Below are 16,914 nucleotides of genomic sequence, written 5' to 3'. Positions count from 1 at the left end.
CAACGGCGAAAAATCCAGCGAAGGCGTTCAGAAGAAATTCAGCGAAGTGAAGTCGTCGCTGAAGGAGTAAGATCTGATTTCCTCTGGCGATTTGCCTGCTTATATAGCTATACGCCCCGCCCCTTTTTAGCGGGCTTTGGCGCGCTGCATCGCCACAGGCTCGCGCAGCTACGCAGCGCCGTCATTGGTTTTAAAAAAGTTTACAGATTAAACCAATGGCAGTGCAGTTGCACTGCGTTATTGAAAAAAGGCTTCAGTATTGAGGAAAAAAGGAGCTTTTCCCCATACGCAGTATGAGTGGAGTATCGAAAGGGAACTCTGCTAATAGTATTAACCTTGAGTCAGAGGCAGCCAAAAAGTTTGGGCAAAAAATCCCTGAACTTTCAGGAGTTTTTTTTGTATATAATCCCTGTTTCAACTGTTAATGGCTGGCAAATATAGAGTTTGTCTGAAAATTAATGTCAAATTTGTTGAGGAACATTTTGCCAGTTGTTAAAGGTGACAGTAATTCTGGAGCTGACTTTTTAGTCATCATCATGTGACAGTAACTGCATGAATTACTTTTTTTTAAATAACTTTTATAAGGGAAAGCACTTTACATGGAAAGGTCCTTCCCAAATGCCAATGTCTATTAGCCATAAGTCCAAGTCACAGACATAACAGCTGGACACCGTCGTCAAGCAGCAGGTGTGTCACCATGCCGTCATTGGTCCAATTTGAAAATGACCAGAGCTCTCTCTCTCTCTCTCTCTCTCTCTCTCTCTCTCTCTCTCTCTCTCTCTCTCTCTCTCTCTGTCTCTCTCTTTCTTTCTTTCTTTCTTTCTTTCTCGCTCTCTCTCAGACCCACACATGCACACAAATAAATTCCATTCATTCCAATAAGCTTAACTGACTTTATTGGCATTACTACCTAATTAGCATATTTAAAATGTAACAAAAAAATTCAGAATTTTGAGAAACCTCTCTATTTTTTATTTCCTTTCTTTTCTCAGAAACAAGAGAGAGACAGAAAATCTCAAAGGACTATAAGGGTGGAACCAGTTTTAACACTACATTCCCTCATTCTTCATTCTCTGTCTGTCTGTATTTTTTTCTCTTTGGGATCACTCACTCCAGCTTCACACAGGAAGCAACATGGCGAGTCCAATTAGCCAAATCATAAGTATGAGAAAGACCAATCTGCCAAGGGAGGGGAGATGAGACTAGCATGATTCAATTTGACTGCTTTCCTGAACTTGTGAAGTCATGCGTTTGGGGCCGAGGACAAGAGGGAAAGAGCAGAATAACAATGACGGTGATCGAGTGTTTTTTTTTTCTGCTTGTTCTTGGCGGTCACAATGTCTGTGAGGTGTGAGGGTTTCCTACAAAGCCAAGTGGTTGTTGATATGATACCTATATTATAACCATACACTCTCACTGCCTTCTATTTCCACTTTCCACAATTTACGGTACATATACAACTACCTTAAATGGCTCAGTTATTTGGATATACAATTGGGGTGCATTTATTTAAATGAGATGAAATAGTTGCGAATTAATTGTTTTAATTACATAAGGTTTATTTATAAACAATATAAATAAAAAACATCATTTGTAAAGTTAGAATTATAAATAGTAGAACCTCTTAGTGGAAGATGCTTTGTATTTTTAAATCTTCTTATGACTAATAATGGACTCTAAAGTCTAGGAAGGAATATCAATCGCATAATTCTTAATCTGCCAGGGGTGTTAAAAGATGTTATTACTATTATTATTATTGTTGTTGTTGCTGTTGTTGTTATTATTATTATTATTATTATTATTATTATATTTATATATTATGTATCTTGTCATGCAGTGTCCCAACTAAAACATTTAAACATAATAAACATTGCATACAAGATACATAGCTACAGTTTGCCAAAAGAATTACAGGACAATGACAACTGAGATTTTACAGAGTGCATGTTGTCTATCTTAGATAATCTTAAGCCTATGATGCTTTAAAGAACATTGATGTTGTCTGGTTAAGCATTAAAAACACACTTTTTACAGATGTCCACAGAGAGATAAAACAATGTCCGCAGTCCTTTTCCTTTGACCTCTTGGCTGTGTTTGACATGTGAATAACAAGGTACCAATTTATGACATGCCTAACAATAACAGCTGTGGTCTCTCAGGGTTTACATTATATCCAAGAGGTTGGCGCCACCAAAGCGCATGAACAATATCAGCAGCAATAGTATTATATCATAGATGAATCATTTGAATTAGGTCAAATGCAACTCTATAGATTAACTAAATCTATCTTCAGGTAATCTGCTTTCTTGTATCTTTATAAACAGAGATTTTGTTGTTACTTTAGCTCCCATTACATCCCTTAACATCCCCAAAAGACAAACAGCACAAAAAGCATGGCTCTGTAAAAAATCAGTTTTATTGACAGTGACCTCAGTGACCTTCTGTAAATCACTCTGGATAAGAATGTCTGGTAGATGTTGTAATATGCAATTGCAAATGTAACTGTAAATCTGAATCTGAGTGCTAGCCAAATCTTGGTCAAGGACATGTCAGTTTCCCATCAAATAATGTAAACTGTGAAAGTATGAACAGCAATAACAGGCTTGAGAAGGAAGGAAGTATAAGTAATAAAGCAGAATATTTCATGCTGCACTTAGAGGGTGAACTATTGAACAGGAGACACAGCAAGATTGTTTTAATAGCTATAAGCACACCCAAGCTTTCTCATACTGTAATGTTTGATGAATATAGTCACATAACAGTAGACAAACAGACAGATAGACAGATAGATAGATAGATAGATAGATAGATAGATAGATAGATAGATAGATAGATAGATAGATAGATAGATAGATAGATAGACAAGGAGTCATGATTTTTTCTGGAAAGAAATTCTCAATGGTATTCCACACCATGTAAAACACCATTATGTTAAAGCCTATAAAGACAGAAAACAAAATAAATGTGAAACCATTTGAAACGTGAAACCAGCCTGATTGGTTAATGGCAAATTGGTTAACTTGGTTAAAAGGGAAAAAACTGGCTAAATACTGACTTGCTTAGCAGACAGAAAAGAAGAGTAATTTAACCAAATTCAGCATATGCATAGCATGCTATGGTTTGCCTAATGGTAGAAATGTGGCAAAAGATGGACCAACCTCTCACAAATTCCCCTCTCTTACCCCAGCATTACATTGACCATGTGCCTTTTGTTGTGAGGCTTGTCTCCACCCCATCCTATGTTTACTGACTGCACTCATCTGTTCACTGTCCAGACCTAAATTTGTCTATCAATTTCAGGATGTCCAATCTTATCCGCAAAGGGTTGGCATCTGTGCAGTTTTTCATTCCAGCCAACCACCAGTTTATCAGGTGGTATTGACTTTCAGTAGACTAAGATGTGGTTGCTGCTTGATTGAAATGAAAACCTGGTATTTATGTCTTTTGTGGCATCTTATTCTGCATTAAGTTTGTTAAATTCATGCCTTATTTCTGTGTTTCCTGTTTTCTAACCCCTGCTTTATTATCTTCTTAACACTACCTGCATGTGTATCAACCCTATTTACAGACTGTGATGATTTACTCCATTAAACACCATGCTGAGTTTACTTGTGCCCTGCCTCTCACTACTTCATGTTACACCCACCCTCACCTTCATCAAACCTGTTACTGAATGAGTCAAAAATTATGACAAAAAACTATTGCAACTGCTCACTTGCTGCATCTACTGTATGCCCTCATGAGACAACTTCCAAAATATAATTACATGCCACGATGTTCATTCCATTTGACTTCCAGAATGTGGAGGTTGTAGCATCACCTCATTAAAGCTAATATCCTGTGGTAAACAATAAGCAAAGTTAAAGGTTAGTTTCAGTAGTGAAACAATCAAACCAGAATCCTTTTAATTAATATGTGATACAGATGCAGTTCTCAAAACATACTCTCCACCCTCAGGGTATTTCAGTACTCATTTAGTCTTTCTGTTAAATAGTATAGGAGTATATTGTCTTCTCATGATTGTTAGTGTCTGACTTTGAAATGCCGCCTGTGTGAGTCTTTGAATCTTTATAAGATTGAATGAGAGCATGTTTGGGTGGGGGGTTTGGAGCTGTGACGAAGGGCGGCTCTAATTATGGTTCAGCATTCATTCACTAATGCAGAGCTGGATACACATGAATGGGTGTGTAGTGAGCATCAGTAGTAGCCAGCTTATGCTGCCAAAGTAAACAGAAGGTGACAGAACACTGAACAGCTCATTAAGTTTTTGGGGACAACTGCTTTTGGCAATAGCTTTTCTCTACCAAACATCAGAAAAAAGGTAGTCCATAAGTTACTAAGCAGTGAAATAGATTTAGTGGGAGATTTCATCTGAAAAAATGCAATAGAATTACAGTCTTAACTTTTATTAATCACAAGATGTTTTTTTAATTGTATTTAAAAATGCTATTATTTTCTTGCCTTTTCTTGTTTGTGTATTGGTGTCTGTGTGTATATAGATAAATTATGATTATTAAGAATGTAATATCAGTATAATATGGGCAAATATACAATATGTATAGAATCTGTGTATATAAGTCCTGTGTTCTTGGCTGCTGTAATACTAAATGAAGCATGTTGTCCATGACAGCTACCAGTCTGGTATCACATTGTCCATTAATATTGTTATGATCAACTGGGGAAGGACAATGGCAGTTCTTTCCATTCATAGAGTACTGTAGGGCCAGTTGCACTTCTCTTGGATTTCCAGCCACAGTTGGTTATAGCATTATTAGGATTAGAACTCATGATCTCCCAATGATTGGGTGAAACCTTAGACATTTGCACCACTTGGGAGCTTAATTACAGCCCTGTATACAAAGTCCTCCCATTTTAGAAGACTAAAAGTACTTTGGCTGCTCAGCTGTTACTGACCAGCTGTGTCTTGCTGCATCATTAGTTCATGAGAACTAACAATGATTCTGTCTGAGCTCTAATAAAAAGGCCATGTTAAAGGAAATTAAATTGAACAGACTTGAGGGTTTTCGTAAATATGTATTTCACTGTATACACAGCATTTGTGTTTGCTTCTCCACTCCAGTGGAATAAACAGATACCAACTGGTCACAGTAGCTGACTCATTAAAGCCTGCTTTAATTACTGATTAGATGCTCTAATGCTTAAGGGCTCCTGGCACAGAACAAGCCAACACCAGAAAGTTTCCTGTCCAGACTGTCCCACAGGAAATACACAGCCTTTGTTTTTGGACATTGGAATAGGAAAAATGTGTTATTAAATACAAAATGTATTAGGGGTGGTTAAAAACAAATAGCAAGCATTTCAGAACAAAAAAAGCACAAATGTTCTGATTAGATATGTACTTTACTAGCAGTCGTCACTATTTATTATAAAAGCCATAAATCCTGACTCTCCTGTGATGTTCCCCATTAGAATTAAAAAATGTGATGTGGAGGAAAAAAGTCTAGACCATATCTAGACCAAACAGACACAGTAAAGTAAACCACCCATACTGTCTCAAAACATAACCGGGACATTAGTCACACAACAGTAGTACACTTGGTTTTTCTGAAAATACATGGAAACAAAGAAAGCATTCTGCATCCATCTGCTTTATTTGGTTAATGATAAAACTGTTACTGGCCTGATGAGGGACCATGTGATTTATTTCTTAACTGTTATATGAATTATGAGTGTTTGATTTAGTGGAGTAATTTTAAATTTTAATTTCAGTCGCTTAAGTCCATTTTAAACTATGCAAACATGCAACATAAGTGCACATCAAAATATCCAATCTTCCTTTTTAGAATTTAATTTAATTTTTTCAATATAAATCCAATCTAAATCTATAAATGCTTAATATAGTCCTTAATATATTGCTTGTGCCCTTAACTGATGCATGTATACGCATAATGATCTGGCATATGACTGTTAATAAAATGTAATTGGTTCTACTCTATTTCAAATTAGTTTCATTCATTCATACCCTGGAAGGCAGCAGCCTGGCTTGAGAGCAGGAATTTGAGTTCGAAGCTGTATGACCTGATATTTTGCAGAGTATCCCTCACCGCTGCCATTTTGTAGCTCTCCTCCATCTTACGAGTACAGCAGGATGGCCCGTCATGTTTACACACCAACAGGTTCACATCTGGCAGAAACAAAGTTCATTTAGTGTCCAGTTTCAATACACATAACATGTAACATATGGGTAAAATGTACAACTGATACAACTGCAGTGTCATCTCCTCTGGAGCTTTGGGTTGCACACATATGTGCAACCCAATATATGTGCAACACATATGTGCAACCCAATATACACATATGATACTTGCACACAGTATGTATACACTGGAAGAGGGTCAACCAGCCTTCAACCTTTGACACTGTAATAATAATACCTTAAAAGACCAATTAAAAATATTGTTATTACAAAGAGTCTTGCACATAGTAGAGTAGTGTATATTGTGCCCTGGAATATTTTCTAGTATTGCTTTATCTTTGAATGCTACAGGAATCAGTAGGCTACTCAGATTATATGTGATATCATGAGATAACACTCTCACTCACTCATTTTCTACCACTTATCCGAACTACCTCGGGTCACGAGGAGCCTGTGCCTATCTCAGGCGTCATCGGGCATCAAGGCAGGATACACCCTGGACGGAGTGCCAAATCATCGCAGGGCACACACACACACTCATTCACTCACGCAATCACACACTACGGACAATTTTCCAGAGATAACCACTAAGCCACTGTGCCCCTCATGAGATAAAGTAAGTAAAATATTTTTAAATGACTATAATGGCACGGCTAGTTTCAGTGTAATCCAAATAGTCCACTTGCATACACCACCTGGAAAACTGACCAATTTAAGCCTCTCCATCACAAAACTGGAGGATATTGGCACAATGCCACATCCTATACCACATTTACATGACTGTGAGTGGTACTGAATCCAAGCCAGAGATGGTAAAAATATGCATGCACTATGCAATGAAGCAACAGAGGTTTTTAATACACTGCCTGCTGAAGGAGATAAAAGGTATGATATACTGTACTGGGCAGGTTTTAAAAAATGTATTGTCTGCAAAGAAGAAAATCATATTGGACTCATGTTATTGCTGACTTCATTAGTATAGACAAGTACATCACTTTTGCAAAAATGAAAAGAAATTTTGGCAAAGCAGAAAATGACTTGATTAGAGATGAAATCATGTTCAGCATGAATGATTGTTTAAAAGAATCACTATTGAATGATTCTGGTCTCACTCTTGATTATCGATAAGTCTATTGGGGTTACGAGCTGGAGAAACAGCCAAACACAGATGAAAGCAATGGGAAAGTCAGGCAAGGCCAGGCACAGTGTCCAAAATAAATCAGGCCATGCAAAGCAAAACAAAAAAACCTGAAAAATGCTTGTTCAGTAAATGCCAGGAAAAATTGCTGAGTCTTAACAATAACTGCTTTTATTCCATGGGGATTTGTCTAAGAGTCATCTCTTTGAATCAGTCATATGACAAGACCCTGAGACATGCCTTCAACCAAGTAAGAGTAATGGCCGTTTGGTTCAGCCTGGAGTCACAGGGAACAGATTTTGTGTAAACAAATGGATACAGCTTAGGGCAAGGGCAACTCTTATTAAGTCTTGTCAAGCACTACGAAAACTTATTGTTTCCTATTATCTCAAAACAAAATGTTCTCAACATGATGACTTATCATTGGAGCATTAAGTTGGCTTCATATTTCATATTCACTGAAAGTGCATACAGTATGTACATTTTCAGTAGCATCTAAATGCATTTCCTCTTCTACAGTACAGTATACTTTATGGTGTGACTAATAAATAAACATACCAGGTTTCAGTCACTCAAACACTCTATAAATACTGACAATGGTCACTCATTGATGGTAAAATATCCCTGAGTTCTTTAATCACCTGACATAAGAATGCCTAGTTCCTGTTATATGTTTATATGATTTTGGATCTGTTTTTTCTGATTTTTCCTGATTTTCTGGAGCTTTAGCCATCTCTGTCAATGACAGTGACCTCATTCATGCAGTTTTCCAATTTTTTGCTTTGTTTTGTTTTCTGAAAATCACACACAACAAACTCCATATACAAATTAGTCCTCATTATTTAAGATCATATTAGATCATGGACTTTATGTACTAGCTTAGTCATAAATACCCTCTTAATATCCATTTTCAGATCCTCATTAGGGTGATGATCTAATGCTTGCCGCTATTGGAAACCTTAGTGCTGTGAAACACACACACACACACACACACACACACACACACACACACACACACACACACACACTCGTGCCTGTAGAGGCACACAAATGCATACAGTTAAAATCATATAGCAGGGAGACTCAGCACTGTCATTTAAAAAAAAGACAATCCTGTCCATTTAACTTTAATGAAGATTTTTGAGCACACACAGGCACACGCTCAACATTCTGGCATAAATACTACACTGACATCACAGACAGAATTAACTGCTATGATACTGGAGCCCTCAAAAATTGAGGCCCATGATCGCACGCAGCACCTTGGCTCTCAACAGAGGGGGGAGAGGATTGGGGTAAAGGGAAGAGGGTAGGAAACAGGGACAGAGAGCCTATGCAATGAAAGCTGACCCCAAGAAATGTCTCTCAAGCATTCACTCACTATCACTTCTCAACCCTGACCCAAGCTTTGTGCCACCCATTCCAAATCTGGCCTTGAAACACAATAGGGGTGGATAGCTCTCGCCATCTCTCGCTATGAGCATAACCTGGCAACCGCATCAGTGTGGCTTAATTATCTAGGGTGCACCAGCTGCTGTGTTTCCCAAAGGAGTGAAGTCATAACCTCTGTCTGTTTTATTTTTTCTTGTTCTTATACTTAACATTTATACTTCCTATAATGAGCCATCTTTCATATGATCTTCTTGCTTTCATTTCAGCTGTTTTTGAAGTATTCTCTTGTTTTCTCTAAACTTTCAAATGAGTACTGTATATTGTATTGCCAAACAATCAGTCAGCAGTTTTTACTAGCAAGAAATTCTGGTCTGATTGGCAAAAAAGGCTCTGTACTTTTTAATAACCAAATTTTGCAGTTTGAAGCAAAATGCTTCTGGTAATTGCTTATTCGCTGCACATGACACAACATCAGATACTGTTAAAATGCCCATATAGGCACCAGGATTTGATTCTGTATGATGATGTATGGAACAGAAAGGAAGTGTGTAAAAGGGCTTAGCTGATTCCTACAACAGCCAAAAGCACACAATATACACCATACCTAGACAATAAACCTTTCTTTATAAAAGAGCAAATGTTTAAATATCTCTTGTTAGGATTAACAGAATTTCCCATTGCCAATTTGTTCATTGTGACTTACTTTATCCTAGAGAATATACTTCCAGCCACCATGCACTGGGTTGGAACAGGGCCATGGGTTATTTTCTATGCACCCGCAGCAGTTTTCTTACCTCTAGCATGCAGCAGGGAGACTATTATGCTGGGAAAAGGAGGAAAGGAAGAAGAATCCTCTTTATCCCAATTAAAATGTATTGAGAAATAGGCTTTTGGAACAAATCTATCTATCTTATAAACACATGAAGAAACTAACATGCCTTCAGTATAAATTCAAATACTTGCTCCCTTACCAGTTCATGAACAGAAATTAGCTGTGCATTAATCTGAGCTCCACAGTACATAGATCATCACAATAACTGTAGCCTGTAACAGTTATGCATTTTTGATCCAAGATCGAGATTTTGGACGAAGAGAGCATCGATTACTAATGGAGGATGAAACTGCAAAATAGTTTCCATTTGTTTGCAAGCGACTCAGCATTTAGAATGCAGGAGGAAATGGGAAATGTCACTTTATATAGAGTAACCTAACTTTTCACCAAAATTGCAATCAAAATAAAATAAATATTCCATAAATATATTCTACTATTGTATATTGTCATATTGAATATATGAACTAACATATGAATATTGTCAGTGACTCACTATTGTTTTAGTGACTCAGACAAAAACAACCCAAAGGAATATTGCGAAAAACCTGTGATCTTTTTCCATTATAAGTAGTACCATAAGTAATAACAGTAACTATTTACACACATTTCAATTACGCAATTGTATTAGTAATTGTATTTTTAAGAGTTCACTCCAGAGTTGATTCTGTCCCATGGCTCCTCTTGATTCAGGCCTTCATTCATCTTCTAAACCCCTAATCACCCACAGGTGACCAATCCACACTGTCTAAGTGGCTGGATTAGGGCTTAATTCCATTCTCATTGCTTACACCATCACAAACAAATATGGTTAATTCCAATGTGCTTTTGATCTGAGGTGAAGGAGGCCAGAAGTATAAAGATTTAATAAGACAATCTTTGCCGTGGCAGATGTAGCCATCAAAAACAGTACGTGGAATCGCAAAAAGATCCTGCATGCCTAAATACAGAGTAATTTCAGTGAAAGGGTTGTGGTTGTGTGTGTCTGTGTGTGTGTGTGTGTGTGTGTGTGTGTGTGTGTGTGTGTGTGTGTGTCATCTCTTTCTTTTCCTCATGTTGTAAAATTTAAAACATGAAGTTACATGAAAATTCATTAACCAAGTTAACAGACAGCAAACCGCAAACCATAACTTTCAGATAGACCAGAGATATAATATTATTTAATTATAGGTATTATTTATTTATAATTTTTTTACTTTGTGTATTCATGGTACAAATCAAACAAGATTTTGGTGCGATTGTATAAATCAAGCAAGATTTTTTTTTCAAGATTTGGTTATCTTTGTAGAATTTTGTCTGATATTTTAAGAATATAGATAATTGGATAATAAGTTATCTGATGTAAAATGAAGGCTGGTGTGTTCATTAATCAGAAGCTCTCAAACCTTTTGTCATCTGTAACCATTGTGTATAAAATTCCATTAAAATATGAATTCCCCTATTTGATAACATTTATTTACTGGAGTCATTAGATTTTACTAAAATTACTAAGATTCTAACGTTGCTGTATAACGTTGTATACAGTGACGTAAGACTTGGCTCTGTGATGGCTCTCTAGCCCATGGAAAGGCAAACCGGTTCTTAGAAGGCTCGCCAGTGGAATCAAGTTCGAACCAGCACTCTGAACCAGCACCCGGTTCTTTCTGGTAGAAAGGGGGCATTAGTTCAAGTGATGGGGAAACTGCAATGCTACAGCATACAAAGGCATCTTGTACAATTTTAATTCTATTTTTGTTGTGACAGTTTGGGATAACACACATTTGGGTGTGATGTCAGGTTTCCACATATTCAAGTCCATTCTTATTGATAAAGTCAACATAACCTCATGGCACTTGGGTCAAAGCTGATAAAATATATTTGAGCTGAGGCAAAGAACTCATTTTTTCTTCATTTTAATGCAGTCTTTATGTAATGCAAATATTGTTGCTATTTAAGTATTTCAGCATTGATTTCAAGGGTGTAAACAGGCGACTTTCCTAATTATGCTGTTTCAAGATTTTATTCATTTATTTTTTACAGTATATACTACTTCCACCCTAGTTTGAATACATTATATTGAAAGTAGCCTACTGATATTAAGCCTATTGATATTAAGAGAGGAAACATTTTTTGAACTATTGATGTAGGTCATCAACTCAAAATGTTAACCTGTTGGTTTTTTAATAAAACATCTCTCCAAAAGAACTGGGCAATGAAACTACATTTTCTGCAAATGCCCTCAGTATTTATCTTATTTCAAACTGGCACTAAGACTCACAGTGTGCCAACCAGAGCGTGTGCAAACTGAGCCAAGGACAGGAAATGGGGGAGCTGGAGGTTTGGGGTGTATTTGGATAGAAGGTTAAGCAGTGTGGATTCAAAACATGGAAGAAAACTCCACTACTACTAGGTTTAGGTTTAAAAATCTACAAATTATTCTAAGAAGGGCTTTGAAAATATACTCAAAGTAAAATACAGCCCAACAAGTAAAACTAGATATACGCCTCAAAGCTCCAATGTGAACCACAGGCAGGACATCAAAGGCACAGGGAATACGCACATATACACACATATACACACCACACACAGTGTAGGACCTTAAATGGTCTCCACTAGACAAAAACAATCAAACAAACAAAAAAACCCTTTCCTTACCTTTACCTGGTCATTTAACATACCATATTAATTTTTATATTAATCTCTCTCTCTCTCTCTCTCTCTCTCTCTCTCTCTCTCTCTCTCTCTCTCTTACACACACACACACACAGACTTGTATGTATGTATGTATATACTGTATATACATACATATGGGCAATAATATCACAAACTAACCTTGGGTTTGTACTGTTATTGTTAAATACGCTTTCTTAATATACAGAAACTGGCCTAAATGCTGAGATCAGCCCTGGTTTAAGTAATGGCTTAAAAAAGACATAAAGAGCACTGGGTTAGCTGATTTAAAACTGATTTCAGCATTTGGTTAAAGGCATGCAGAGGTACAGTAAGAAGTAGCTGACTGAGCAAAGTGGGGAGCAGAAGGAGAATATGTTGAAAATCTGTCTGAAGGAAAGTAAATAGGAGTTGAGAAGCTAAGACTTTCTTCCAGTGCCAGAGATCAGCTGTATGAATGCGGGGGCTGTTCTAACACTTCCATCAAAGAGGCAAACCCACTTTCATGACCTGACCAAAGGCTATTTGATTTTCTAAATAAGCAAAGTTAGCAAGGTAAAGGTAAGGGTAACAGAAATAATATTTTTTTCTATAAAGTCATGGTTCTATTACATGGTGGAAGGGAGTTGGTTCCTGCTCCTTTCAAAATACTCTCTACTTTATATACCAATTTACAAAAATAGGAATTTGACCATGATATCAGATAGAATAATAGATAGAATTTACCATCTCCATGTGGTCTCTGTGTACAACAACCTCCTAATCAATACACAATTGTCAGACTGTATATGGCTATAGAAAGGACATTATTAATAATAATACTCTCCAGTGTTTATAACAGTTTATAATCACATCCTCCAGTGTCACCTAAATGAGAATGAGGTTTCCGTTTGATTCTGGTTTCTCTCAAGGTTTCTTCCTCTTTCATCTAAAGGGGTTTTTCCTTGCCACAGTCACTCCATTCACCTAATCCTCAGTCTTTGTTTTCAATATTTCTTAAGTCCTGTAAAGATGCTTTGAGATGATGTCCATTGTTAAAAGCACTATACAAATACAGCATATCTGAGTTGAATTGATATCAAAGATTATATCAAATGTCCCCAAAATAATTTGTTCAATCCAGTTCATTTGTCTATGTGTCAAAGAGTTTGTCCCATAGATAAGTAGGTTAATCTATTCCATGACAAAGCCAAGCAGGTTTTTTTTAGGCCACATGGCAGAAAGTAGAGATTAGGCCTCTAGTTAGGATTAAGATTCAAAATAAGATTCAAAATAAAAGAAGTTCATTTGCATTTGGAATGACATTAAAAATAATTTTTGAAAAGAATTGAATTGCATGCAAAATACAAATGTAAATGAGTTTCAAAAACTGTTTGAATAAAAACAACTGAAGAACCTAAGCCTGACTGTGTTATAAAACATAGGCATTAGTGTGTTTTATGTTCTTAAAGTTTTGGAGAATTATATAACATGACTTAATATTACAACTAAGTAAAATATTTTGTATTGTTGACAAAAATGTATCTGCAAGTTTAACACATTCCCTACAAATATTCTAATTTGTTAGTGCAATCTAACTTATTATTAAAACTTCCAAAGGGACTTTCAGGCTTTCTAAATAGGCTTTCTAAATAAAACCATGTAGAGAGAAAATTGTGTATTGTCATTCATATGACAATCACAGATAGAAAATGATCATATGAAAAATGCAATCCTTTGTAGACCCTGATGACATAAATGAGTTTAATTTACAAGTCTAGTTATGATGACATATTTTATATTATATAAAATGTTTTTTTAAATGGTCTGGGAGTTCTTTACTAATCGTGCAGCCAGTTGTTCAGAAATAAATAACAAATTACATCTTACTGAGTTGTCTGTGCATAAATAAGCCTTAAATAATTAGCCTTAAATAATTAGCAATCATTGACATTTCACCTTTTTCATAATTAAATACTTCAATCATTGTAAATGTTGTATGTAATTTTCATTTGTAGAATATGGCTTGACTGATTTGTTGCCATGTACAAATTTGTTCCCAAAACCAAAGTGAAACTACTATGTAGTTGTAGAAAATATTATGTCATGTTTGTAAAGAAAATTGCTTCTCTTATAATGACTTTTTTTGCCCATATTGGCCACTCTCATCATAATGCCACGAAAAATCTCGGTTTAAATTGTTAAGTCTCTGAGGCTCTAAAAAGAAGCTTTACAGATATCCAAATATATTGATTGCAATTTTAATATTACTCTCATTCTATCAGCAACATTTTGCCATCAGTACAGCAATAACAGTCTCGTTAACTTCAGTTCTGTACAGAAACACACAACGGGTTTGATTTAGTGCATGCAGAAGGTTCTGTATCTTTTTAAATGTCCCTGTGCCATGTTGTAAAAAATGATTCATAATGGTGTCAAATTTAATAGAAAGTAATTCACAGCAGTGTCGATTTTATTACAATGGGGCTTAGATTTATTGGATATAGAAGGAATACCAACATAGCAATCCTAAAGCAATGTAAATAAAGCTACCTTCAGTTTTTTGAGTTGGGAATGTGAATGATGTTTCTATAGGAGAATTTGGAGTGACTTAGACTGAAACCCTAAGCAACATATTGGAAACAGAATGTTTTCAATGAAAACTATCTCTCTCCTCATTCAGTAATGGATGGTGCAGGCTTTTTCACATCAGCATGTAATCCTGATATAGTTCACTTGGACACAATGATACAGATCATAACTTTTAGTAAACCAGTGGATAAGCAACTTTGTGGCATTAATTACTTAAAGCTCTTATGTTATCCTTGGCTAAATGCCAAAATCATTAATTAAAAGCCCTTGTTGGCAGGATTTTATACTTTAAGCCAATGAGGAAATAATAAAAAAGAGAGACTCTCTAAATACTTGCGTTCTTGTTACACTTGAAACATCAGTTCCATGTTTTATCAGGTCAATTTCTAAAGTCTTCTTTTTTAATGCATTACATATTTTGTGAAATATTTCTTCATGTCTTTGATTAACATTAATCATTTGTGTTTATCATTTAACTACATACAAAGGAAATCGAAATTTTTAAATATACGTACTGTATAGTACAGTATACAGTATACATTGATCACTATATTGGTCTTATACTGTGAAAGTATTGCTCTAACTTTAAGCTCCTTTCCAACTCCCTTCAAAATAATATTGATAAAAATAAAACAATTTTTTTTATGAATCCTCTGAACAGCCCTGCATAAAATGTTATTTGTGACAGGGCTCATCAGTGTCAGTGGTTAGAAACACTTTGGCATGCCTGGCATTCCAGACTCCTGGTCCAGACTTCTTGTTGTCTGTGTCTACAGTCTTGCAAGCTGACTAAGCTCTATGTCATTGCCCTGTGCCTGTCAGCTGTCACAGAGTCTGTGTCCACAGTTAAAGAGGTCATTTAAGCAAGCAGTGCTAATATAAGAAAGAACAGGAGCTAGCCAGTTAGTATCCACCGATGCATTACAGTTATCATTCATTCATTGAACTTCAGTATCTGTTTCCTGCTACAGGATTACTGAACAAAGTGAGAATACACTGTGGTCAGATGCCAGTCCATGTCAGGGCATCATGGACCAATGCGGTCACGTACACTTATTCACACCCAAGGGTATTTTAGCATAGCCAATCCATGTATGTTTTTGAAAGGTATGAGGAAACTGGATTACCCAGCTGAAGTATCTGAACATCTGAAGCTCTTCACTAAACTACATTTAGTTACTACCACATGAAAAATGAATTTTGCAATAATAATCTTAATTGACCTATATATAGGCTGTGAATTTGTCCTTGTGCATGAAATGAATAGGCATCCTTGTGCATGAAAGTTAATTTTAGCATTTTATATTATAGCTCTTCTCATTTTAATTGATGCACTGAATATATGCACGTTTTATACAGTGGACATAAAAAAACCTGCATACCCATGTTAAAACTACAGGTTTTTCATTCATTCATTCATTTTCTACCGCTTATCCGAACTACCTCGGGTCACGGGGAGTCTGTGCATCTCAGGCATCATCGGGCATCAAGGCAGGATACACCCTGGACTGAGTGCCAACCCATCACAGGGCACACACACTCTTATTCACTCACGCAATCACACACTACGGACAATTTTCCAGAGATGCCAATCAACCTACCATGTATGTCTTTGGACCGGGGGAGGAAACCGGGGTACCCGGAGGAAACTCCCGAGGCACGGGGAGAACATGCAAACTCCACACACACAAGGCGGAGACGGGAATCGAACCACCAACCTGGGAGGTGTGAGGCGAATGTGCTAACCACTAAGCCACCGTGCACCCCTTAAAACCAACATAAATCATGTAACTTCTCTTTCCAGCTTTAAGGCTAACTAGCGATCAGTATAGTGTGTAAGCTGCCAGCTGTCGATTTTATGCCTACTATCATGAGTTATTGTTTGAAATTTTAGCCACCATATTGGCAACTCCATTAACAGATCGTATAATAGATACCAGAGGAAGTATACTCTCATTATATTTTAAATCTATGGGCTTTTTGCTATGTGGAGATCTACATGCTCTTTCTGCATCAGCATGAGTTATCTCTGAGTTCACTGGTTTCTCTGCACCTTATAATAACATGCATGCATGTGATCTTTCTTTGCATTAGCTTTCTTTGCTAATTTGCATGTAGAAGAGAATGGATATGTTCGATCTGGCTTGCAATGGACTGGCATGCCATCTAGGGTGTAAT

General features: G+C 36.5%; 1 protein-coding gene across 2 annotated transcripts in view; it reads right to left on the bottom strand.

Annotated features, from left to right (window-relative positions):
• The window catches only part of LOC132846486 (glypican-5-like), a 74,768-nt gene that overhangs the window by 55,976 nt on the left and 1,878 nt on the right, over positions 1-16,914 (bottom strand). For both annotated transcript variants that reach the window (XM_060871288.1, XM_060871289.1), the window contains exon 2: positions 5,984-6,145. In XM_060871288.1, the coding sequence (XP_060727271.1) occupies positions 5,984-6,145 (162 nt within the window). The remainder of the gene's footprint in view (positions 1-5,983; positions 6,146-16,914) is intronic.

This window comes from Tachysurus vachellii, chromosome 1 (assembly GCF_030014155.1).
Source record: "Tachysurus vachellii isolate PV-2020 chromosome 1, HZAU_Pvac_v1, whole genome shotgun sequence".
Classification (NCBI taxonomy): domain Eukaryota; kingdom Metazoa; phylum Chordata; class Actinopteri; order Siluriformes; family Bagridae; genus Tachysurus; species Tachysurus vachellii.
This window is presented reverse-complemented; position numbering and strand designations above follow the sequence as displayed.